The 24767-nt window shown below is 36.4% G+C and overlaps 1 protein-coding gene across 7 annotated transcripts in view; it reads left to right on the forward strand.

Moving 5' to 3' along the window:
- Positions 1 to 24767, forward strand: part of RAD51B (RAD51 paralog B) — a 680659-nt gene that overhangs the window by 24632 nt on the left and 631260 nt on the right. For all 7 annotated transcript variants that reach the window (XR_007128523.1, XR_007128524.1, XM_047735892.1 and 4 more), the window contains 3 exons: positions 5890 to 6026; positions 15922 to 16041; positions 17302 to 17485. Coding sequence is in view for 5 of the 7 variants with exons in the window: in XM_047735892.1 (XP_047591848.1) it covers positions 5890 to 6026; positions 15922 to 16041; positions 17302 to 17485 (441 nt within the window). In the remaining 2 variants the exon portion in view is untranslated. The remainder of the gene's footprint in view (positions 1 to 5889; positions 6027 to 15921; positions 16042 to 17301; positions 17486 to 24767) is intronic.

Here is a 24767-nt window from a genome sequence, read left to right on the forward strand (position 1 = left end):
CCAGTCAGCCCATCCGAATTGCATGCAGCATAAATTTTTTTGAGTCTAGAAAGAGAGTGAAAAATGATTGAAGACGATCTGAGATTGCTAAAGAATTAGAAATTAGTTATTTTAGCTTAAATTAATGTAATTATCCAACTTCAAATGCAAAGTCAAAACAAAACAAACAACCCCAGAAATCTTATAATGTTATTCACATAATGTTCTATTTTTCCCTAGACTATGCTGAATAGTACGTGAAAATATGAAGTAGAAAAAATACTAGTTCTACTTGTTTAAGTTTTCAGATTTTTTTACATGTTTTCTTTAAAGATGGAATAATGAGAATACCTTACATTTTCATGAGACTTAATATATTACTGAATGTTTTCATGTGTATCATTTTAATTAAAATAATGGCCTGTTTTACCTTTCCACTAAAAATCGCAAAGGATTTAAGGGGTTTAAGCTCATTAAATTTTAGAAAGTATATAAAACCTGGTGTGTAGGGGTGTCTGGGTGGCTCAGTGGGTTAAGCCTCTGCCTTTGGCTCAGGTCATGATCTCAGGGTCCTGGGATCGAGCCCCAGAGCCCCACATCGGGCTCTCTGCTCAGCGGGGAGCCTGCTTCCTCCTCTCTCTCTGCCTGCCTCTCTGCCTACTTGTGATCTCTCTCTCTCTCTGTCAAATAAATAAGTAAAATCTTAAAAAAAAACCTAAAAAACCCTGGTGTGTAGATAGTATGTATAGAAAGGTAGTCCTCTGTTCCTCCCATTAGTTAGCACTCTGAAGAGTAACTGTTTTTCATTTTCTAGATCCACTTCCAACTTTTACTGACAAAAATTACTTTTCTTCTGATTTCTGATAATTAATTTGATCCATACCATCTTTGATAATGATAAAAGAGTGTTTGGGGCTCTTTAAAACTAGCAGTTTCCAAAGCAGGGTATGTAAGATGGTCCATTAGTTTGTGGGAAAAAAAATTTCTAACTTCTATTGGTATTTCAACCTAAAAAGTGAAACAAACCTTAATGAGTATTTAATGTATAGAGTGACACTGGCATCTTCACTTGGTCTGTGTGTCAGACTGTCATATGTCAGGTATAGTCCGTGAGGAAGTATTACAGAAGGTTTGCAGAGGTACCTTGCTGTACCTTTATTTTCAGCGTACTGGGATGAATTGTAGTTCTGCATACCTAGTTAGGTGGATTTTGGATTTGACTAAACCAAATCTCACAAAACAAACAAATGGCAAAAAGATTCCTGCGAAGAAACTGTATACTGGAGTCCATACTAATAATGTGCTAGGAGTGAACCATGTGCATAGTCAAGTCAGCTGATGAATCTCCCTCCACTAGTGAAGTCAATCCTTGACAATCTAATTCCATCTGAGAAGACATCCAAAATTTTCTGAAATTCTAAGGGCAATTTGATATAAGGGATTATATCTATTACCCTTTATATTGAAACTTTTGTTGTTTTTTTGTCCCTTGAAATACTGAGTAATGATAATAGGAAGCCATCATAATTAAGAAACACACAGGATAGGGCACACGAGTGGCTCAGTCAGCTGAGCATCTGACTCAATTTCAGCTTAGCTCATGATCTTGGGGTTGTGGATCAAGCTCCGTGTCAGGCTCTATGCTCAGCATGGAGTCTGCTTATCCTTCTCTCTCTGCTCCTGCCTTACTCCCATACTTTCGCTCGCTCATTCTCTTTCTTCCAAATAAATAAATAAAATCTTAAAACAAAAAACAAAAAACACACGGGATAGGAAGACAAACTTCCATAAGTTTTTAGTGACATTTAAAGTCAAGTGATACAAATTCAATATGTAGAAAAATATCACTAAAATTAATGATAGATATTTAAAAGCCTCTTTTGAGTTTTCTTAATAGTAAAGACCAAATGTAATATATTATTAATACTAGGGACACACTTATTCTTCCCATTACAATAAAATGAATGAAATAAAGCATAGAAAACAATACGGCAACAACTTAAATGGATTCATTTGTGGACAGATACTGTCAGAAGTTATATAGAAATCATTAATTTAATTAGAGAATTAAGACACATTATTCAATGTAGAAAGATGCTATATAAACTACAGAAGTTTCTACCATGACCCAGATGATCATTTTAGCTTGATTTTTTTTCAGTAACGAAATACAGGAAATAAATTTTTTGGAAATTGTGGAATTGGAAATAAATTGGAAATAAATACAGGAAATACAGGAAATAAATTTTTTGTGTGTGCCATTAAACTAAAGATGGGTCAGAGAAGATATATTCTCCTAATAAGCTTCCTTAATATAATACAATGTTTATATGACTTCTTGAATATAAATAATTTCTTGAACATAAAGCAGTGTTTATGAGGGAATTGCCTGGGGTGATGGTAATGTTCTGACTCATAGGGGTTTAGATTACATGTGTGTATACATTTGTTGGAACTCATCAAATGGTAAACTTAAGATTATGCATTTCACTGTATGTAAAATTTACCTTATAAAAGGAAAGAATCAAACATATTAAATTCCTATTAATGATATACATGCTGAATTATTAAGGGAAAGCATGCTGAGGTCTCTGACTTACTTTAAAATGCATTAAAAAAACCTGACACTGAGACTGGCTCAGTGGGTGGAATGTGCTGCTCTTGATCTTGGGGCTCTAAGTTTGAGCCCCACACTGGGTGTAGAGATTACTTAAAAATAAATTCTTTAAAAAACCAAACCAAACCTGGGATAGATTGATGAATGGATAGAGGGATGGGTTGTTGGATAGATTAGGCTAGTCTAGTCATAGTAGTAGTAAAAATGGTAGGTAAGTGGTAGGTATATGGACAGACGTTCTCTCTCAAGATTTTTTGAACTTTTCTGTTTTATTATCCTTAGGCTATCTGTAGCAACACAGAAGTTGATATCAGATGTGTGGAGAGTGCTTCAGGATGATATTAGTGTTGTTAATTTTTATAAAAACCTGGTTAGTGAAGTGAGGAATCTCTCTAGCACTCTGTAATGAGATGGGGACTGACCATGAAGATCATTTGAATCCCAAGGGCTTCTTTGGTGATCTCACAGCAAAGAAAAGAGCTGTTGAATTCTACCCACTGAGGATAGGTGAAATGTGTTTTTATTTTTTTTTTTATTTTTTTTTTAAAGATTTTTTATTTATTTATTTGACAGAGAGAGATCACAAGCAGGCAGAGAGGCAGGCAGAGAGAGAGGAGGAAGCAGGGTCTCCGCCGAGCAGAGAGCCCGATGCGGGGCTCGATCCCAGGATCCCGAGATCATGACCCAAGCCGAAGGCAGTGGCTTAACCCGCTGAGCCACCCAGGTCCCCCTGAAATGTGTTTTTAAATGAAAAGATATGTCAGATTTGCTGACCTTTTTTATATGAAAAGTGGCTATGCAATATATTTCATAGCAGATTAAAAATTAACCAGCCACCCAAATCAGTGGTATACTCTGACAACATCCCTTCAAAGTGAAGGTAATGTTTTGGGGCGCCTGGGTGGCTCAGTGGGTTAAGACTCTGCCTTTGGCTCAGGTTGTGATCTCAGGGTCTTGGGATCGAGCCCCACATCAGGCTGTCTGCACAGCGGGGAATAAAATAAATAAATAAATAAATAAATAAAATCTTTAAACAAAATAGGGGTGCCTGGGGGGCTCAGTTGTTAAGCATCTGCCTTCAGCTCAAGTCATGATCCTGGGGTCCTGGGACCAAGCCCCGAATCGGGCTCCCTGCTCAGCGGGAAGCCTGCTTTTTTGTCTCCCACTCCCCCTGCTTGTGCTCTCTCTCTGTCAAATAAACAAATAAAAATAAAAATAAACCTTTAAAAAAAAGGATATGGAACTATTTTGAATGCTTATTTTAAATGTTTGAATCCCTACTTTATATATGCTTTATATTGTATAGGATGTATTAGTAAAATAGTATGTATATAATAAATATTTGTACATTGGAAGGCCATAATAAATTTTGTTTGTTTTTGGTTGGTCAGACTATGTAATCAAAAAAGTTTGGAGACCCCTTTCCACTGATGACTCATGATCTGGCAAACTGTTATTGGTATCAACAATTTATTCTGAAAGTCTAAATCACTGCTTAGAGATTATAATAAATCAGCACGTGGTTTCTAACTTGTGAGCTTTTGTTTTTTAATGTTGAGCCTTGATAAATGAAGGTTAGCTTTAGTTTAAATTTTTAGGCTATGGTTCTCAAAAGTGTACAACAGCATAAACATCACCTGGGAATTTATTAGAAATGTAGATTCTCAGGCCACATCCCAGACCTAGTGAACCAGAGATGCCGGTTAATAAGCTTGCCAGGCAATTCCAGTGCTCACTTGTTTGAGAACCACTGGCACAAGCGATGTAGACTCATGGGTCATCCCTGCTTACTTCTCTCTACTTCATGATGTATTTAAGACAGTTTATTCAAAGATTTATAGTCTAAGTCTTAGCTCAGACTTTTTCGTCTCTGAGATTTTTTTTCTCTCTTCCTTCCCTCTTGTTCTTTCCCTTCCTTTGTGAAAAATTGTGTTACAATTATTAGTGTTACTTTTACAAAAGGGATAGTGTTTCGGTTCTTAATATTTGGATGCAGCAGCCAGTGTGACAAATAGCATATGTTTAAAGGGGATATATATATATACACAAATATATATATATATTTATAAATATATATATATATTTATATATATACATTTTAAAAAGACCATTTATTTATTTATTTATTTGACAGAGAGACAGAGAGAGTGAACGAGGGAACACAAACAGGGGGAGCGGGAGAGGGAGAAGCAGGCTTCCCTCAGAGCAGGGAGCCCCATTTGGGGCTCCATCCCAGGACCCTGGGATCATGACCTAAGCTGAAGGCAGATGCTTAATCACTGAGCCACCCAGGCACCCCTAAAGGGGATTTTTTAATAACATTTTCAAATTAATTTTTTTTAAAGATTTTATTTATTTATTTGACAGAGATCACAAATAGGCAGAAAGGCAGGCAGAGAAAGAGGGGGAAGCAGGCTCCCTGCCGAGCAGAGAACCCGATGCAGGGCTCCATCCCAGGACCCTGAGATCATGACCTGAGCCGAAGGCAGATGCTTAACACATTGAGCCACCCAGACGCCCCTCAAATTAATTTTTATTCATTACTTCTAGTTGTACTTGAGCATTTCCTATTTTTTTCCATCTCTATCCTCTTGATTTCCAAATTTTGTAATCTTAGAATAGCTTTCACCAACTAAAATTTCAAAACACACTTCAAAGTATGAATCACCTAGAGTCAACCATTGTTGAATTTTGTTACAGTTGCTTAATCTTTCTCTGTACACACACACACACACACACACACACACTTTTTTTTGCTGAAGCATTTGAAAATAAATTGTATACATCAGTACTCTTCACTCCTAAATTCTTTACTGTTCACAATAAAGATCAAAGTAGCTTTTTAAGGGACTAGTACAAAATTGTTCTAAAAGGCCAACGCATAAGAAATGCTAAACCAATTATTAAAGCCTCTTAAATATTTTCAAGTTCCTTTTATAAATGTCTTAATGAGAAAAAGATACATAACTCCCAGTTCTAAATGTGTATATGCACCCTCTAGCCTCTCTTAACCAAAGCTTTTTATTTGAACTACAGAACACAGACCATGATTTGAATGACTATTTTCTCATTTTTCCCCAAGATGGTATCTAGTATCAATTAGGACATATAGGGAAGGACTTAATTCCTTACAATGGATGTATTAGAATATTTAAGGAACATTCTAAGGAATGTTAAGATTTATTAAGGAACTCCAGGAACCCAGGTTAGTGGGACTGTGCAAGTGTCAAGTTCTTAAAAGGATTTTGCTTTGACTAGTTGTGATATTTATGTAAGTAATTTTTTTTTTTTAGATTACAGGCCCACCAGGTTGTGGAAAAACTCAGTTTTGTATAATGATGAGCATTTTGGCCACGTTACCCACCAACATGGGAGGATTAGAAGGAGCTGTTGTGTACGTCGACACAGAGTCAGCATTTAGTGCTGAAAGGTGGGAGATTTAATTCTTTTCCATTGTAATGTCCTATTTTATAACTTATTTATAGCATGTAACATTTTCAAACAGATTAACATTTACCTTTTCTTTGTGAGAATGCAGAATGTTAGATGCTGTTTTAAATGAATTTTCCTTTTAAGATTAACACAGGAAGCAGTTTCTTTTTGTCTTTTCTATCCCTTTGTCATTGGCTTAAGTGAGATTCCTAGATAAGCGGTGTTTTGCAGAAAGTCAGGAAAAAAGAAGTTTAAGAAACAGAGGGAAGGATGTTAAGTAGAAATGGGGAAGAGGGAAATTTAATTAAAAAAGGCAAAAGGTAAGGTGCTTTGTAACTCATTTCTAGTTGAGAGTAAAATATTAGTGAATGGAAAAGTTGCACATTTCAAAATACATTTTGATTGAGAAGTATTTCACTTTAATCTTTGCAACAGTATGTTATTCAACATAAACACACTGATAGTAAGTGTATCTGCGCTTGGGAAGGAAAGATTTCCTAATTTGGAAGGGACCTTTAACATTCTATGGGAGGCATTTGGTTATTTGGGTAATTCTGTACATCTGAAAATAAGTTTGGTCCTCCTCCTCCCCTGCTCTGATTAACCTTCATGAGCAAGAGTACTTATAGGTCTGGAGACTGATTCAATTCTGTTTAGTCAAGGCGTAGTATAGGTATAGTCCTTTGAGTCTGTCTTTAACTGTGTCATTATGAGTCACGTCTCTCTCTTATTTCTCTCTAAGGATACTAGTTAGATCAAAGTGTATTCCATGACCAGATAAGTTCCAAATGGATTATTTTGCCTGGAATTTATTTTCTTTGTTCTGTATTGCTTGTTATCTATTTTCAGTATATGCCATAAGTTTGTCAGCTTTGTGAGTTTGTGTTATATCTTTGTATCTTCAAAGCCAAATCTAGTGACTGACACACATTAAGTGCGCAGAAAATGTTTGATAAATGAATGGACAGGCATTACTCTCAAATTGTGAAAACCAGACACCATTTCCTACTAAAAGGAATGAGGGTTTTTGGGGAAATGGCTGCTTCTAGCACTGGTGCAGGAAATTTTTAAGTTGAGTCTGAAACATATCAGATGACCAGGAAGTTATCAAAGACCACTTAGGACTCAGGAGTCAACCTGAACAGGTTCCCACTGGCCAAAGATGAGACACACTGACCACCAATAAGATAATAATGACAGTAGATTAAAACTTGTGAACTATGTTTAAATTCATAAGTCTGTAATATAAAGAAATGAAAAGCAGCTAATTGGCAGTATAGGAAGCTTTAGAGAAGTAACTCGTTAGTTTGAAAATGAGTTGAGAAAAAAGGAAATCAAACATCTATTCTTTTTCTATATGAACTATATTACTGAGTAACAAATAGGTCTTTTTACAGGAGTATTCCAGCAATAATAAATGAAGAAGGACTGATAGAATATCATCAAATTAAAAACCCCAGCAATCTAATGGACCTAGGCATTGAATACTGTGATATAATAAGAAATTCGTATTTTGTCTTTGTCCTGATTCTTGGCCAAAGAGCTTCTAAAACCTTTGGAATTTCCCGAGTTAATAGAGGTGCCAGGCATATCATTTGTTATTCATAATCAGCACCTTTCAAACATACCTGAGCTTATGCTAATGTGATTATTTTTGGTGGGGCCCTGGAAAGCTTCAGATGGGAGCTGGTGGCCAATCACATGATTATAGAGTGGGAACTTTCAGCTTCACCCATTCCCCCCAGCCTCTGAGGAAGGGAAAGAGGCTGGTAACTGGTTAATTGCCAATGGCTAGTGCTTTAATCAATAATGCCTATGTAATGGGATCTCTACAAAAATCTCCACATGATAGGGTTTGGAGTGCTTCTGGGTTGGTGAACACAAGATGCTGGGAAGGTGGTGTGCCATGGAGCCCTTCCCAATCTTTTCTTGAGTTGTATCTTTTATTCTTGTAATAATTTGGTAATAGTAAGTAAAATGCCTTCCTGAGTTCTTTGCACCATTCTAGCAAAATTATTGAACTTGAGGAGGGATGTGTGGGAACTCCTATTTTGTAGTTGCTCAGTGGGTCAGAAGTAGAAGTAGTATTAATAGTCCCAGAGGTCTAGGACTTGTGATTCAGGCCTTGACGTGGGGGGGGTGGGCGGCGGGCAGTCTTGTCGGTCTGAGCCCTTAACCTGTGAAGTCTGAGCTAACTCCTGATAGTTAAGTGTCTGATACCCAGTTGATGTTGATAGGGAATTAAAAAATTGCTCGGTTTATGGAAAACTCAAATATTTGATGTCAGAAGTATCATGAGTGAAAATAGCTCATAAACATAAAGGCTTAACATCACAAAAAGAAAACTACTCATTGTGGTACCTCCTGATGGAAGACTAGTCAAGCCTGAGTGTGATCAAGCTTTCAGACCCAACTACTAGTTTACAACATATATAGAGAAGAGAGGAACATGTTAAACAATACCAGAGAGATGTAGTCAACAAAATCTGAACTGTGGCAAATGACAGAACAAATGATTCTTGGAGTTAGACTTGGAGGAGGAACCTTTGGATTAAAAGGGATTTGAAAGGTATATTGCTGTCATCACATTGTATGCCTTAAACCTACACAATGTTATATGCCAGTTATATCTCAATAAAGCTGGGGAAAAAAGACGTATTGGTCAGTTCCAATGTGATGAACTTATTTGGATCTTAAATAAATGGTAAAAAAGAACGAAAGCATAAGAATATGAGACCACTGGAAATCTGAACACTGAAATACATTTGATGCTAACACTGATAATCAAGACATTGGTTCACTCAGGTTGTCCAAATGAAATGTACTGTTTAAAATGCCAGTGACTAACCTTCAACAAGCTAAAGGAAAGTTGGAAATGAGGTAAAATTTTAGTCCCTTTATTGGAATTTTATTTCTTCCCCCTTTTTTTTTTAAGATTTTATTTTTGAGTAATCTCTACACCCAGTGTGGGGCTCAAACTCAAAACCCCAAGATCTAGGGTTGGTTGCTCTACTGACTGAGGTAGCCAGGTGCCCCTGGAATTATGTTTCATAATTTACAGGGAACCTTAATGAAGGTCATTGGAGGATAGGGGTTGAAATTTACATTGTTTTTACTTTTCTAGTCTGTTCTACACAGGCTGGAAGAGTATGGTCATCTGGCTGCCACATGGATTGCATTCTGAGGTGTGGTGATAGGGTCAGGTGGAATCAAAAGTACCAATCCTCCTTCTGGAGTAGCTCCTTCTCCTTCTGGAGAGTTCGTCATGCGAGGTCAGAGACTGGAGCTATTTCATTTGTGCTATTACAGCTTGACCCCTATTTAGATTTACTGAGGGAAGGTTAGTTAATCAGTTAGGAAAGCTTTCTGCTGCAATACCCACAGAGCAGTGAGTAGGTGGTTGCGGGCACTGATCGGGCCGAGCAGTGATGACAGGGAGACCTAGTAGGGCTGGGGCATTCCCAGTCAGTGGGAAGGGAAATGCCAGCTATCTGTTTTATCAGGAAATTATGTTTTCAGAATAGCTGTCTCCTTCCCTCTGCTGATTTCCTTTTCATCCTCTGGAATTGTCATGCAGATTTCTCACTGAGACACCCCTATATGCAAGGGAGGGTGGGGAAAGGAGGGGGAAAAGATTGTTATAATAAGCATGATAAGTTTCCCTAGGGCTGGTTAACATGGCTGCTGAGTAAAATTTGGGGTTCTCATAGTAAAGAAGAAGTGGGAATAGATATTGGTAGGTAATTAGTGTGTCTGTCACCACTGGGATCATTTCTGGACTTAGAGAAGAGGTAACAGCATGGAAAATGAGACTCAAAGAAGAATATGTTTTAGCTTTTTGTATGCCTCTGTATGTAGCAGTGTCTTCATTTTGTGCATACAAGCAAGCTGTCTTATCAGCACAAATGAGAACCTGAGTTGAAGGATTATTCTGAGGAAGGTTAAAGGATTTGTGTAAAGGGGCGCCTGAGTGGCTCAGTCGGTTGGTAAGTGTCCAGCCCTTGATTTTGGCTCAGGTCATGATCTCAGGGTCATGAGATTGAGACGCACATCGAGCTCCATGCTGGGCATGGAGCCTGCTTAAGATTATCTCTCTCTCCCTATAACCTTCCCTGTCCCCCATCCCACTCCCTCTTGCTCTTAAGAAAAGAAAACAAAACAAAAAACTCAATTTGCGGGGCGCCTGGGTGGCTCAGAGGGTTAAAGCCACTGCTTTCGGCCCAGGTCATGATCCCAGGGTTCTGGGATGGAGCCCCGGCATCGGCATCGGGCTCTCTGCTCAGCAGGAGGCCTGCTTCCCTTCCTCTCTCTCTGCCTGCCTCTCTGCCTACTTGTGATTTCTGTCTGTCAAATAAATAAATAAAATCTTTAAAAAAAAACCCTCAATTTGCTTATAGAGAATTTAGGGTAAATGATACAAAGTGGAAAATAATTGTAATTTTTAATTTTAATAATAAATTGCAAGTTACTTTTGTTATCAAGAAGGAGGGAAAAAAACAAAGGAGGAGTAAATAAAACTGTGTAAGTTTAAAATGCATTAAAAGAAAAAAAGAACCTTGCAGTTGATGTATTTAAAAACATTTTGGAAAGATTAGTTATATATATATACTTTATATATATGAAATTATATATTTATTTATATATAAAGTTATTTATATATTTATATATATTTTAGTTATATATGTACACTTTAAAAGCATATATATATATATGCTTTTAAAGATTATTTATTTTAGATAGAGTGGTATAGAGAGAGCATGTGCATGCACAGTGGGGAAGGGCAGAGGGAGAGGGAGAGAGTCCTAAGCAGACTTGGCTCCAGAGCCTGTCTTGGTGGGGCTCAATTTCATGACCCTGAGATCATGACCCAAGCCAGAGGATACTGAGCATTGGTCACTCAACCACCTGTGCCACCAAGGCACCCCAATTAGTTTTGTTTTTTAAAGCAATACACCAGTGTATTTTTATATATCTTGGAGAAGATAATCTAAAATAGTATGTTAAGTATGCTTGTTCACCTTAGACTAAAATTTTATCTCCAAACTAATTAATAATAGCATAATAGTAGAGTCTGGTACTAACCCTCAGGTATTCAAGGACTGCCTTGTGGAGAGGGGAATGTTAAGCAAGAAGAGTTCTGGGTCTGCCTTTCTGATTGATTCAGAAGAGTCTGTATTTATTTGTTTAAACTATTGGACTTATGCTTAAGATCTGATATGGTCTTAGATACTCTGTGCTTATATATACCTTGAGAATATGGGTAAAGAGATTAATCTAGTGACCTGTACAGAAATTTTGGTGACCATGAGAATTCTAGAATATGTGAGTTGAGGGACTACTGTCTTATCCCTGTTGGAGGTAATTAGGAAAAGATGGAACTAGAGTTAAGAATGAAGAAGGATGGTAAATAGTAATAGAGGTTTTCAAAATATAATTTTGGGAGAAAAAAATGGATAAAGGATGATAAAGCTGGGTCTTAGAACTGCAAGTGGGTATGTGTGTGAGGCAAACTGAGGGACACATGTAAAATTGTAACTGTTAGAGCTCCATGTACAAAGGAGAGGTGTATGTTGTATTTTTCTGTGTGGAAACAGTGGCCAAGCTTAGATCTGAGGAGCTGCCTGTCACCTTGCAAGGTGCCAGGTACCCCACAGCCAGTGCCCTCCAATCCCTAGCCAACTGTTTATAAGGTGTCAGTCTTTCTGAATCAGTGTATCAGAAGGGAGGCATGTAGTGTTAGTGGCTAGCCATGACTTTGGGTCATTAGGAAGGTAATTGCCAGTGTGGTCTTAGGACCATTTACCTATTTGCTTGTTGGCATGAATCCAGGATCTTTGACGTGGGGGCAAACAATAGAGAGAGAGAGAGAGAGAGAGAGAGAGATGTTTTTTAAGATGGTTTCAGGAGTCTGGGTAGGTTTCACCTTAGTCTAATTTTAGCTGCCTTAACATTTGTGAATCTAGGCGATTTAGTGGGAAGATCTTGAAGAGGTTCTAAGAAATGGAATTCATAAGTACTTTAAAAAAAAACTTGGGAATTATCTGGAATCTGTAAAGGACTAATAGATTCACATTGTTATATTTATATCACACTGTTGAACAAATACATACTGAATTAATGAACAGGAAAATATTACATATGTATAAGAAGCTTTGAGAAACCATAAACTTCTATTTCAGCACATTTATGATGCTATATTTCAACTAGAATTTTGGAAAACTTTTTTTTTTTACATTAAGCATGTGTTTTATTTCAAGTTGTCATGTGGTCACTAATGTAAAACATTTAAATTTCCTTTTATACAAGAGCTGTGAAGTCACAGGGGGAACTAATAACAAAAACCTGGAACGAATCCAATCTTCTCCACTTCAATGAATGGTAATTCCATTCCTCCAGATGCTCATCCAATTAGCCAAGAAATTCCTTCAGCTTTTGAACTATACATTAAGTTCAGGTCTTTCTAATCAGCTGAGCTCTTCCCCAGGTCAAGTCACTATCATCTTTCTTATCTGGATTACTGTACTAGCTGGTCTTGTTTTTACCCGTGCTCCATGTACAGCCCCTTTTCCATCTGATAGAGTGATTCTGGAAAGAAAAAAAAAGTCAGATTGTGTCAGTTCTGCTTCCAGGTTTCTTAGTTTACTAAATAATACCTAAACAAAATACCACAGTCCTAAGGATCTTATATGATCCTGGCCCCTGGCTAGCACTCTGACGTTATTTCCTTTTTAATTAATTAATTTTTTAGAAAGATTTTTCTTTATTTATTTGAGAGAGAGCTAGAAGAAGCACAAGCAGTGGGGAGGGGCAATGCAGAGGGAGAAGCAGGCTCCCAGCTGAGCAGGGAGCCCTATGTGGGACTCCATCCCAGGACCCTGGCAGAGGCTTAACCCACTGAGCCACCTAGGCATTCTGACCTTATTTCTTTTTATTCTCCTTCTTGTTTCCTATGTTCCAGCTACATTAGCCTCCTTGTTTGTTATTCCTTGATCACCCCCAGGTGCTTCTTATATATAATTCTCTTTTCCTATTGTCTCTTCCACTGGATATAAAATATTTCATTTTCTCATCTCTTTTAAACCATTGCTCAAATTCACCTCATTGAAGAGGCTTTCCCAGACCACTTTACATAAAATAGCACTTGCTTCCATCTTTCACAATCTATTCCCTCATTCTGGTTCATTTTTCTTTAGAGCACTTAGTACCTGATGTATAAAATATATTTGTCTCTCAGTAGACTGTAAGTTCCATGAGGGAAGTTTTTTTTTTGTTGTTGTTGTTCTTGTCCTTTGTCACATCCTTAGCACCTAGAATGGTGCCTGGCATATAGTAGGTCCTCGATAAATACGTATTTGAAAAAATATTTATTTGAGAGAGAGAGTTAGTGAGAGGCGGAGGGAGAGAGAAGCTGAAGTAGACTCCACATTGAGCACAGAGCCTGATGTGGGGCTTGATCCCACAACTGGGAGATCATAACCAAGAGTTGGATGCCTAACCAACTGACCCACCCAGGCGTCCCTCAATAAATATGTTTTGAATGAATAAATCTTAAGTGCTTTCTTGAAAAGAATACTTTTTATGAAAAAGTTGTCCACTAGATGGCATTGCTTTCAAACTTTATGTAAAAGTAAGGCTCCTCTGTTGTTACTCTAGCCAGGAAAGATCTTTGTGATGAAGATTGTCACAAGAAATTGCTACAATTAGTGTGAGGCATATAGATACTACATGTGTATTTGGTTTATGATTTATATACATTTTTAGATGTTTTTTCTAAAACACAAAATACTTGGAGAAACTGATTATAGAAAGCATATTGGTATATAAATAACCATTTGATACAGTTATTTTGCCTGGCAACTGTGAATAAAGTCACTTTGTGTTCATACATTGACCACCTTCCTTCTGAGGGGACTTAATGGAATGAGAGAGCAGTAATAAGTTCCAGAGCTTTTTACCACTCGAGGCACCAGTGGAAATTCAGCCTAGTGTTGAAGGCAGAAAATTATTATTGTCTGTCATTTGTTCAGTTGTTGTTGCCAGTGAGTTAGGTACTCATTGATTGAGGTAAGTACTCAGTACCTAATCAACCGGGCATCCAATTTTTAAAGACTTCCATGTTTCTGGCAGATGTTGCCACACCTGTCTTATTAAAAATCAGTGGGTCCCAAGCATCAGAGTTTTTAGCTGACTCTGGCTCCAAACTCAGCAAATAGTTGCCCTAATCAAGAAATTTACACATTTTCCTCCAATCCTTAAAATGTGCCTGTCCTGCCCGTGCCAGTTTCATCTCATTTTTTCCTGCTTTCATCGCTTACCTCATTTCTTCCGTTATTCCACCCTGTTCGTCTCTCTCTCATGCACTTCCTCTGAAAGCTCACTTGATCCATTTTGTTCTCAGTCTTTACACATCTTTTGGTAATTTTTCCTTTTCCTGTTCAACCTATTGATGCCTCCCCCCCCAATCGTTTAAAATATACTTTTAAAAAATATTATTGACCAGTTTTCTCTCTTTATTTTAGATTTTTCTTTTTCATTTTTGATTATAATACATGTGAGGAGTTTATTTTGTTAATCTCTTTAGCGTTCTCAGCCTCTTCTTGGGACTCATTAACTATCTACAAATGAAAACACTGTTCTTTGTACTTTTGTGCCTTTATCTTTATTTATTTATTTAAAAGACTTTATTTATTTATTTGACAGACAGAGATCACAAGTAGGCAGAGAGGCAGGGAGAGAGAGAGAGAGAGAGAGAGAGGAGGAAGCAGGCTCCCTGCCGAGCAGAGAGCCGGATGCGGGGCTCGATCTCAGGACCCTGGGGAACATGACCTGAGCCAAAGGCAGAGGCTTTAACGTACTGAGCCACCCAGGTGCCCCTGTACTTTTGCGTCTTTAAATGGAACATAAAGTATAGGGTGATTTTTGTGTTTATAGTCCTTTCTCCCAGTCATCCTTGGATGGTTAAGAATCAGGCTGATAAAGTATCATTTTAAATAGGAGGCAGTTATACTCAAAGATTTACACTTTTTTATATTTTTAACCAGAAACATTTGAAGTTTCTAGTACTGAGCTCCATGTCTTAAGCTATTAATGGTGATACTTGCATGTGTTTGGCCTTGTCACCCTCCTGCACTTGGCCTGCCCCATGCATTAGAGCTGGCTTTGAGTTCAGAATATAGAAAATCCTTTTTTTCCACTAAAGAAATACTAGACAACATTTATTTGTTTAGAAGATAATTCCCTGGGGAGGGGGGAGGTAACAGATGGTGGAGGAGTAGGGACCTAAAGATCATCTAGTCCCAGGAATTCAGCTAGGGAGTTATCAAACCATTCTGAGCACCTACAAACTCAACAGGAGATTGAGGAAAAGAATAGCAGCAATTCTATGAATGGAAAATAATGTCCTGTTTACAAAGAAGTTATTAGATAGCAATTATTTTGTATATATTACATTTTAATTTAGAAAGCATGTTTTTCTGTTCTGAGACATGGAGACTTAACTGATCTTTGATTGTTAGAATCATAGTATTATATATTTGTTCAAATATATTCCTTTCATTCATGATGAAATAACTTTCTTATTTACTAAACATATCTTACAGCTGCTAGTCAAATTATCATTTATTAAAAACATATCTATTCCTAGAAAGATAACTCTCAGTTACATTGTTGCTTACTTGACCTTAAATGAGATCTGAAAGCCCTTGCTGGTCTCATGCTCTGGCCGTTGACCTCTTTAGTGCTTATAAAGGAAGGTTTATTTTGCTTATACCTGCTCTATTTTTGTTCCAGTGTTATAGCTTATGAGTTTCCTAAGTAAAATTCATTAGAAGTTCAGCATTATGGCCTTAAATATCATTAGTTATTTTTACTTGTGTTATTTTTCTCCCATACAGACTGGTTGAGATAGCAGAATCTCGTTTTCCCAGATATTTTGACACTGAAGAAAAATTGCTTTTGACAAGCAGTAAGGTTCATCTTTATCGGGAACTCAGCTGTGATGAAGTTCTACAAAGGTATGCTGCTTTAGATTTTGGTATTTTAGTAATACTTTGAAGATTTATTTTTTGTTTTTTATGTTTTCAGCTGAGTGAAAAAAGTTTCTACATATGTATTAGGGTTAGGGGAAATAATTATTTCAGAGTTCTTTATTTGCTACAGCCTGTTGGATGAAATGTTTCTTTAAAAATGAAAACATACTGAATGAGTGAAATGTTTTAGATTTAATTATTTTTTTAAAAAAGATTTTATTTATTTATTTGAGAGAGAGAGAATGAGAGAGAGAGAGAGAGCATGAGAAGGGGAGGGTCAGAGGGAGAAGCAGACTCCCCACCAAGCAGGGAGCCTGATGCAGGACTCGATCCTAGGACTCCAGGATCATGACCTGAGCTGAAGGCAGTCGCTTAACCAACTGAGCCACCCAGGCGCCCCTAGATTGAATTATTTAAGGGGTGCATTATTATCTATTTTCCATTAACAGGTTACCCCCCAAATTCAGCAGCTTAAAACAGCAAACATGTATTATCTCACGTAGTAACAGAGGCTTAGGTGTCTGGGAGTGGTTTAGTTGAGTGTTTCTGGCTCGGGGTTGCAGAAGAGGTTGCAGTCAAGCTGTTGGCCAGGGCTGTGGTCATCTCAAGCCTCAAACGGGGCTGGAGAATCTTGGAGAATTCCAGGGTCACTTGTGTAGTTGGCTGGAAGGCCTCCCTTCCTTGCTGGCTGTTGGCCAGAGTCCTCTGTTCTTCACCATGTGGGCCTCTGCATCAGGCTGTTAATAGCATGGCAACTTGTCTCCCTGAGACAGAGTGATCTGAGAAAGGGGGCAAGTGAGAGAGAGCCCAAGATGGCAGGTATAGTCTTTTGTAACTTACTCTTAGAAGTGACATACCATCATTTTGTCATATACTGTTGGTTATATAGACCAACCCTGGTAAATGTGGGAGGGGACTGCACAAGGCTGTCAGCACAAGGTGGGAGTAAATGGGGACCATTTTGGAGTTGGGCTAGGAAAAGCAGTTTTATCCTAAAATTAGCAGTATCATAGGAGAACCAGAGAATAAAATTAAATGAAAACATTTTGGTGCATTTTCAAAAAGAGTGCTGTATGTATAGAAGGGCAGGACATAAGTTACGATTATTGAATACTAGCAATCATTACTGTAACTTAGGGAAGAACAGTTTGTTGTCATTGTTTTTAAGTTGGTTAATCTCTGCAATACCCTGTTTTATATTATATCTTAAATTTATCTACTGTTTTGCAAATTCTGCTTTTATAGGATTGAATCTTTGGAAGAAGAAATTATTTCAAAGGGAGTTAAACTTGTAATTATTGACTCTGTTGCTTCTGTGGTAAGAAAGGAGTTTGATACACAACTTCAAGGCAACATGAGAGAAAGAAACAAGTTCTTGGCAAGAGAAGCATCCTCCTTGAAGTATTTGGCTGAGGAATTTTCAATCCCAGTAAGTTTTTTCTTTTTCTCTCTTTTCCCCTTGTTCTTTGTTTTCTTTTATGTTAAGTTCACTGACTTATATCAGCTAATATAAATAGAATATCAGCTAATATAAATATCAGAATATAAACATAAACATAAACATAAATATAAATATAAATATAAATATCAGCTAATATAAATAGAAGAAAACGTAAAACAGATGATGTGTTAAAGGTAGCATGGTCTAATTGCTATAGTAAACATAACCATCTTCTTAAATTCATTCATCTGTTGAGATTTCTTTTTCACAGTTGGAGTCTGAAGCAGAATTAAATGTTGTTTGTAAAAGTTCCTGTATAGTCAGTCCTTTTCTCCATCTCATTGTTGATTCTCTGTGTACGTTTGAATTACTTTGTCACATCGAGGTAAATATTAACTATTAAAACTACATGAAATTGCCTAGGTCTATTTCTGTAGTTTCTTTTATGGCAGTATTTGTCAGTATTATAAATATTTTAGATTTAGATATTATGCTATTATGGTCGGTACTGTCTTGTACTCTGTAGGATTTGGTTTGCTCCAAATGGCCAGAGGTTGACTATCACATGTTATATTGAGAGTGATAGTAATGAAAGTGTCAGTAAGAGGATCTTGGATGATGACTGTTGACCCCACTTTCCATAGTGGGGACTGTGATTAGTAAATCTGAAGATGCAGGTATCTTGCAAATGTTTGCAGTAGGTAAGCTACAAGGTTTAAGTGCAGACTGATGGCTTTCCCAGTAGCAGTGCGTAGGAGAGTTCTGCTTATTCTGCAGCCTCAACAGCATTTTGTATTGTCAGGCTTTTCAATTTCAGCCAGACATCATCTCAACAGAAGATAAGAAAATTCCTTAAACTGAGATAAGATTTAGTTATGATTTTATAATTTTTAGATTCGTGTTTTGGAAAATTAAAAGATTGGATCTTTGTAATGTGTACCAAGATGGTAAACTACCACACAGCCTTTGTGATTTATAAGCCCAAGCAAGAAGTCAAGGAAGAAAATGTGGCATGTAAAAAGTTCTACATTTCTTAATGGCTTTTTTTTTTTTTTAAAGATTTTATTTATTTATTTGTCATAGAGAGAGAAGCGAGAGTGAGCACAGGCAGACAGAGTGGCAGGCAGAGGCAGAGGGAGAAGCAGGCTCCCTGCCAAGCAAGGAGCCCGATGTGGGACTCGATCCCAGGACGCTGGGATCATGACCTGAGCCGAAGGCAGCTGCTTAACCAACTGAGCCACCCAGGCGTCCCTCTTAATGGCTTTTTTTTTTTTTTCTTAATGGCTTTTTAATTCATATTTTGGATTATATGATGTAATTCCTGGTGAAGTCAAGGGTTGTAAAGTTTATCCCAGATGACGCTCATCTTTTAAATTTTATTGTAGTTGGTTAAAATGATAAATCCAGATCCATGTTTTCCCTGGCCAGGGGAATTTGAAAAATATTTTGTAAGGTTACTTGATTGTTTGGAAAAGTTAAGTATGTATACTTATTTTATTAATTCATGCTGGTTGTTGACTTAATCCTATGTAAAATGTAAAAATTCACTTTTTAAAAGTTGTATTTGTTTGCTTTTAAATAGTAGTTGTAGGCTAATATTTTTCAGTTTTTTTCTGAGGTAATTTATTTTCCTAAGTGAGAAAAGGGCTCTGCTTTTCTTCATTTTTATTAGTGCCCTCTGAAAGAATAGGTACTTATTTCCATATCTCTCTGTCTTTGCCTTTGTTTTTCTCTTTAGAGATAAAAGTGCAAATGTAATATGCACTTCTGTAACACAAGATGGTAGTGGTTTTTGTGAAAAGTTAGTATTAGTTTTAGAAGGATTTTGAAAAATAATTCCTTTGGGAAGTGTGGGAATTTTTGTAGCCTAATTACCATATTTAAATGAAAAATCATGAACTTTTAAGTTTTTAAGGTGTGCTTTGAATAGGTGACTAGACATGGACTAACTAGCTGAAAACAATATGTCGCTATGTAATTTATTCTCCCTTTCAAAATCGCAGACCATGTGCCTCTTTATAGTTCCTCAAACATTCCAACAAACATTCCTGCTTCAGGGGCGCCTGGGTGGCTCAGTGGGTTAAGCCGCTGCCTTCGGCTCAGGTCATGATCTCAGGGTCCTGGGATCGAGTCCCACGTCGGGCTCTCTGCTCAGCAAGAAGCCTGCTTCCCTCTCTCTCTCTCTGCCTTCCTCTCCGTCTACTTGTGATCTCTCTCTGTCAAATAAATAAATAAAATCTTTAAAAAAAAAAAAAAAAAAAAAAGAAAGAAACATTCCTGCTTCAAAAAGTGTTATTTCTCCATCTGAAATATTTCCCCTCTAAATATCCAAATGATTTCTTCTTTCCTGTTATCTTATTAATGAGGACTTTCCTGACCATGTAAGTATTAACCACATTCCCTGCCTCCCCATCTCCCTGTATGCTTTGTTTCTTCATTGCACTTTCACCCTCTAGCATGTTATATATTTATGTTGATTGTGTATGTGTCTCCTCCACCCCACAGAGTGGTCACAAGGACTGTCTACTTTCTTCACTACTTTATTCTCAGCAGCAGAAATAGTGCTTAACACAGAGTAGGTACTCAGTAAATATTTTCAAATGTATGAATTGCAGATACTGCTTTTTTCCTTGGACTTGAGTTAGTCTTCTTTATATTGGCACTGTACTTAAGTTTTTAATATTTGCTTTTAGCTTTATTTTGATCCTATCTTTAATATTGTTTATTATGTCTGATAGTAATAAAATACAATATTAGGTAGCAGAATGTCTTATCATATTGGAGCTGTACTCAGATTACACTGGCATCTTATAGGAAGAAAAAGAATTCTTAATATTCTTAAGCTTGGGAACGTCTTTAGAGATCTATATAGTGTCAGAAAGCCAGGAAGTAGACAAGATTCTACTTCAGTTTAGTAGAACTATGGTAGATGAATGTCTGATGGCCTCTGAGGAGTAGGCAGGAAGCCAAGCATTCCAGTCTGCCCTCTGGCTGTGAATCTGAGATGGTGGACTGGGCCAGGACCATGCCTGGGAATTTGACACTCTGGATATCATTTCATTCAAATAAGACTAAAGAGTAAAATCACCTTAGGTGATGGGATGAGTACTTAATTGAATTTTAAAATTTCTTTTCAGTGAACATGCAATACTTTTAGTAATGGGGAAAAGCTTAAAAGTGTAATCTATATTAAATTTGAATGCCACATTAAATATGCTTGTATATGTTTTTATGCAAGGATGCCTGCATGCATGAAGATTTCAATATTCTCTCTTTGTGATGGATTACATAGACAAAATGTTAGCAAATTAAATCCAGAAAGTCAGAAGACCTGAAAAATGTAGCCAGCTTGATCTAATTGACATTTACAAAATGTTCCACTCACTTTTTGCAGAAAATGCATTTCTTTCAAGTACACATGACATATTCACCAAGATAGACAGTATTCTGGGCCATAAAATAAAACTCAATAGATTTAAAAGCTTGAAATGATACAGTGTATGTTTTTTGACCCACAGAAAGAATTAAATTAGAAATCACTAATACATGTCTGTAAAAATCCCCAAATATTTGGTAATGAAGCAAAAACACTTCTAAATAACCTATGTGTTGAAGAATAAATCACAAGAGAACTTAGAAAATATTTTCAAGTAAATCAAAATGGAAATACAACATATCAGAATTTGTGAAATGAGGCTAAGTCAGTGCTTACAGGGAAATTTATACAGTTAAATGCTTATGTGAGAAAGAAAGATTACAAATCAATGATCTAAGCTTGTAAGAACTAGAAAAAGAACAAATTAAACCCAACATAAACGGAAGGAAGGAAATCGTAAAGAGCAAAAATCAATGTAATTGAAAACAAAAACAATGGAGAAAAATAATCAGTGAAATAAAATGCTAGTTCTTTGAGAAGACCAATAAAATTAATAAAACTTTACCCAAACTGACCAGGAGAAAAAGAAAAAACAAATTAGTAATATCAGGAATGAAAGAGGGGGATATCCTTATAGATCCTATAGACATTAAATGATATTAAAAGAATGTTATAAATAGCTTTATTCCATTAAGTTTGATAGCTGAGATAAAATGAACAAATGCTTTGAAAGACACAGAATACTTACTGAGAAAGAAATAGATAACTTAAATCATCCTATATCTGTTAAAAAATTGAATTTGTAGTTAAAAATCTCACAAAGAAAACTCTAGGTCCAAATGGTTTTACTGGTAATATCCACCAAACATTTAAAGGAGAAATATCAATTCTATACAAGCCTTTCAGAAAATTTACAAGAAAACTACAGGCCAATGTCCATTATAAAAATGAACACAGACATCCGTAACAAATATTAGCAAATTAGATCCAGCAATAAATAAGAAGGGACCGAGTGGAGCTTATTTCAGGAATGCAAGGTAGATTTTGAATGCAACATTAAAATATAAAATCCATCCCATCAACATATTAATAAAAAATCATCTCAGTAGGTGCAGGAAAGAAAACCAGTCAACAAAATTCATCAGCTGTTCTTGATGAAAACTCTCAACAAAGCGGAGTAGAAGAGAACTTTCTCCCTTGATAAAGGGCATTTACAAAAACCTTCAACTAACATCATACTTAACTTATACTTAGTGGTAAAATACTATCCTTCTTCCCAAGATTGGGAGCAAAGATAAGATAGCCCAATCTTACCATTTCTAATCAGCAGTGTACTGTAGATCCTAGCCAGCATAATATGGCAAGAAAAATAATTGAAGTACATTCAGATTAGGAAAGAAGAAATAAGACTTATTCATAGATCATATAATTTTAGTAGAAAACCCAAAGATTCTACACAAAAAAAGAAAGCTACTGGATCTAACAAGTGATTTTGCGGGATATGGATTATACAGAAATCACTCGTTTTTCTATATGCTAGTAATGAACAATTGGAAATGGAAATTGAAAACCTGTAACTTTTTATAAGAGCACCAAGAACATGAAATACTTAGTGATAAATATGACAAAATGTGTAATATTTTAATGCTGAAAAGTATATAACATTCATTAGAGAAATCAAAGAAGACCTAGATAAGTGAAAACATACCATGCTCATGGATTAAAGATTCAATACTGTCAAGATGTCATTTCTTTCCAAATGACTGTATGTATTTAACACACATCCCAATCAAAATCCCAATAGGCTTTCTGGTAGAAATCAACAAGGCGACTGAAATTATGTGCAAGAGCAGAAGATTGAGAATAGCCAAAACAATTTATAAAAAGAGGAGTATAGAGGACTTCCACTCTCTGAATTCAAGACTTGTTATAAAGCCATAGCAAATAAGACAGTGTTATATTGGTGATAGGGTAGATTCCTAGATCAGTGGAAAAGAATAGAGAGTCCAGAAAATAAGTAGATTATGGTCTGTTAATTTTGAACAAAGAAGGTAAGGTAATTTAATGGAAAAGGGATAGTTTTTCAACAAACGGTGCTAGAACAATTGGATATCTGTTTGTAAAAAAACAAAACTTGACTAATTCTTCACACCATTACATAAACCTAATTCCAAATGGATCATCCACTGTAACATAAAACCTAAAACTATAAGACTTCTAGAAGAAAATACAGGAGAAAAATCTTTGTCTCTTTGAGCAAGGCAAAGATTTCTTCGTGATAAAAAAAACATGAACTGTAAAGTATATGAACACTTCTACCCTCTGCAGATATTTTTTTTTTTGTAAGATTTTATTTATTTATTTGACAGAGATCACAAGTAGGCAGAGAGAGGGGGTGGAAGCAGGCTCCCGGCCAAGCAGAGAGCCCGATGTGGGACCTGGGATCATGACCTGAGCCGAAGGCAGAGGCTTAACCCATCCAGGCTCCCCCTCTGCAGATATTCTTAAGAAAATGAAGAGACAAGCCACAGACTGGCAGTGAATATTTGTATAACTTATATGTTAAAGGACTGGTAACTAGAAATATAAAGAACTATGAAAACTCAGTAATAGTGTAATTTTTTAAATGGGCAAAAGATGAGCAGTCAAATGCTCAACCACTGAGCTATACCCCCTGGGCCCAAGATGTGAATAAACAAAGAAGATATACAAATGGCAGATAAGCACATGGAAAGATGCTTAATCATTAGTTCTTAGGGAAATGCAAATTAAAGCCATAATGAAATCCTGCTACACACCTATTAGAATGGCTCAAAAACCAAATCTAAAGCCCTGACTTTGCCGGATGCTGACGAGGGTGGAGACCATCTCTGACTCTCATCCATGCTGATGGAAACGCTAAATGGTGTAGCCAGTCTGGAAGACACTTTGGCAGTTTTTTAAAAGTTAAACATTTTTAATTATGGGACCCAGCAGTCTTTCTCCTAGGTATTCTTTTTTTTTTTTTTAATGCAAAGAAATTATATTCCTGCAAAAATCTTCACGGAAACATTTTTGGTACTTTTATTCACTATAGTCAAAGACTATAAACAACATGAATATTTATCAGCTGGCGAATGGATAAATTCATATTCAAGTAATGGAATATTCATATAGCAGAATAGCACTCAGCAATAAAAATGAACAGACTGCTAAAATAAACAAAAAGGATGAGTCTCAAAAGCACTGTATTAAAGGAAAGAAGCCAGACTCAAATGGGTACATTTTATGTGATTTGTTTTATGACATTCTGCAAAGGGCAAAGCTGTGGAAGTGAGAATCAGGTTTGTGGTTTCAGGGGCTCAGGATGGGAAGGTGAGGTTGATTGTAAGTGGGTATGAGGAAACTTTCTGGCATGATGGGAATGGTCAATATCTTGATTGTGGTGTGGCTATATGAGTGTAAGTTGAAACTCAGAACTGTACACCCAAACAGGGCGTGTTTTTAAAATTACATGTTAATTTTTCCTCAAGGAACAAAAACAAAAAGCAATGAAGCACTTATGCCGGAGGATCTTTTATGATTCAGAACTTGCTTCTCTGATATTAAGTTTCTGTTACCTCAAGGAAAAGAGAATTAATTACTAAGTGTGTTTAATCACTTTTTAAAAAGTTTATTTCATTTATTTATTTATTTACTTTAAGTTTATTTCAGCAGTTCAAGCTTTGGCCTAACAGCCTTCTTTTTAAAAAAATTGCTGTTGTCTTCAGAATTTAAGGGACAGTATCAAGTTGTTGAAGTTTTATTTCATGTTTTATTATCTAGCTTCAAAATCAGTTTTGTAGGTTTTTTTCCAATTGAGTTATAGGAGCAAGTTGCTGAAGACTTATAGGTAAGAAACATAATCCAACCGAT

The sequence above is a fragment of the Lutra lutra genome, chromosome 7 (genome assembly GCF_902655055.1).
Source record: "Lutra lutra chromosome 7, mLutLut1.2, whole genome shotgun sequence".
NCBI lineage: Eukaryota > Metazoa > Chordata > Mammalia > Carnivora > Mustelidae > Lutra > Lutra lutra.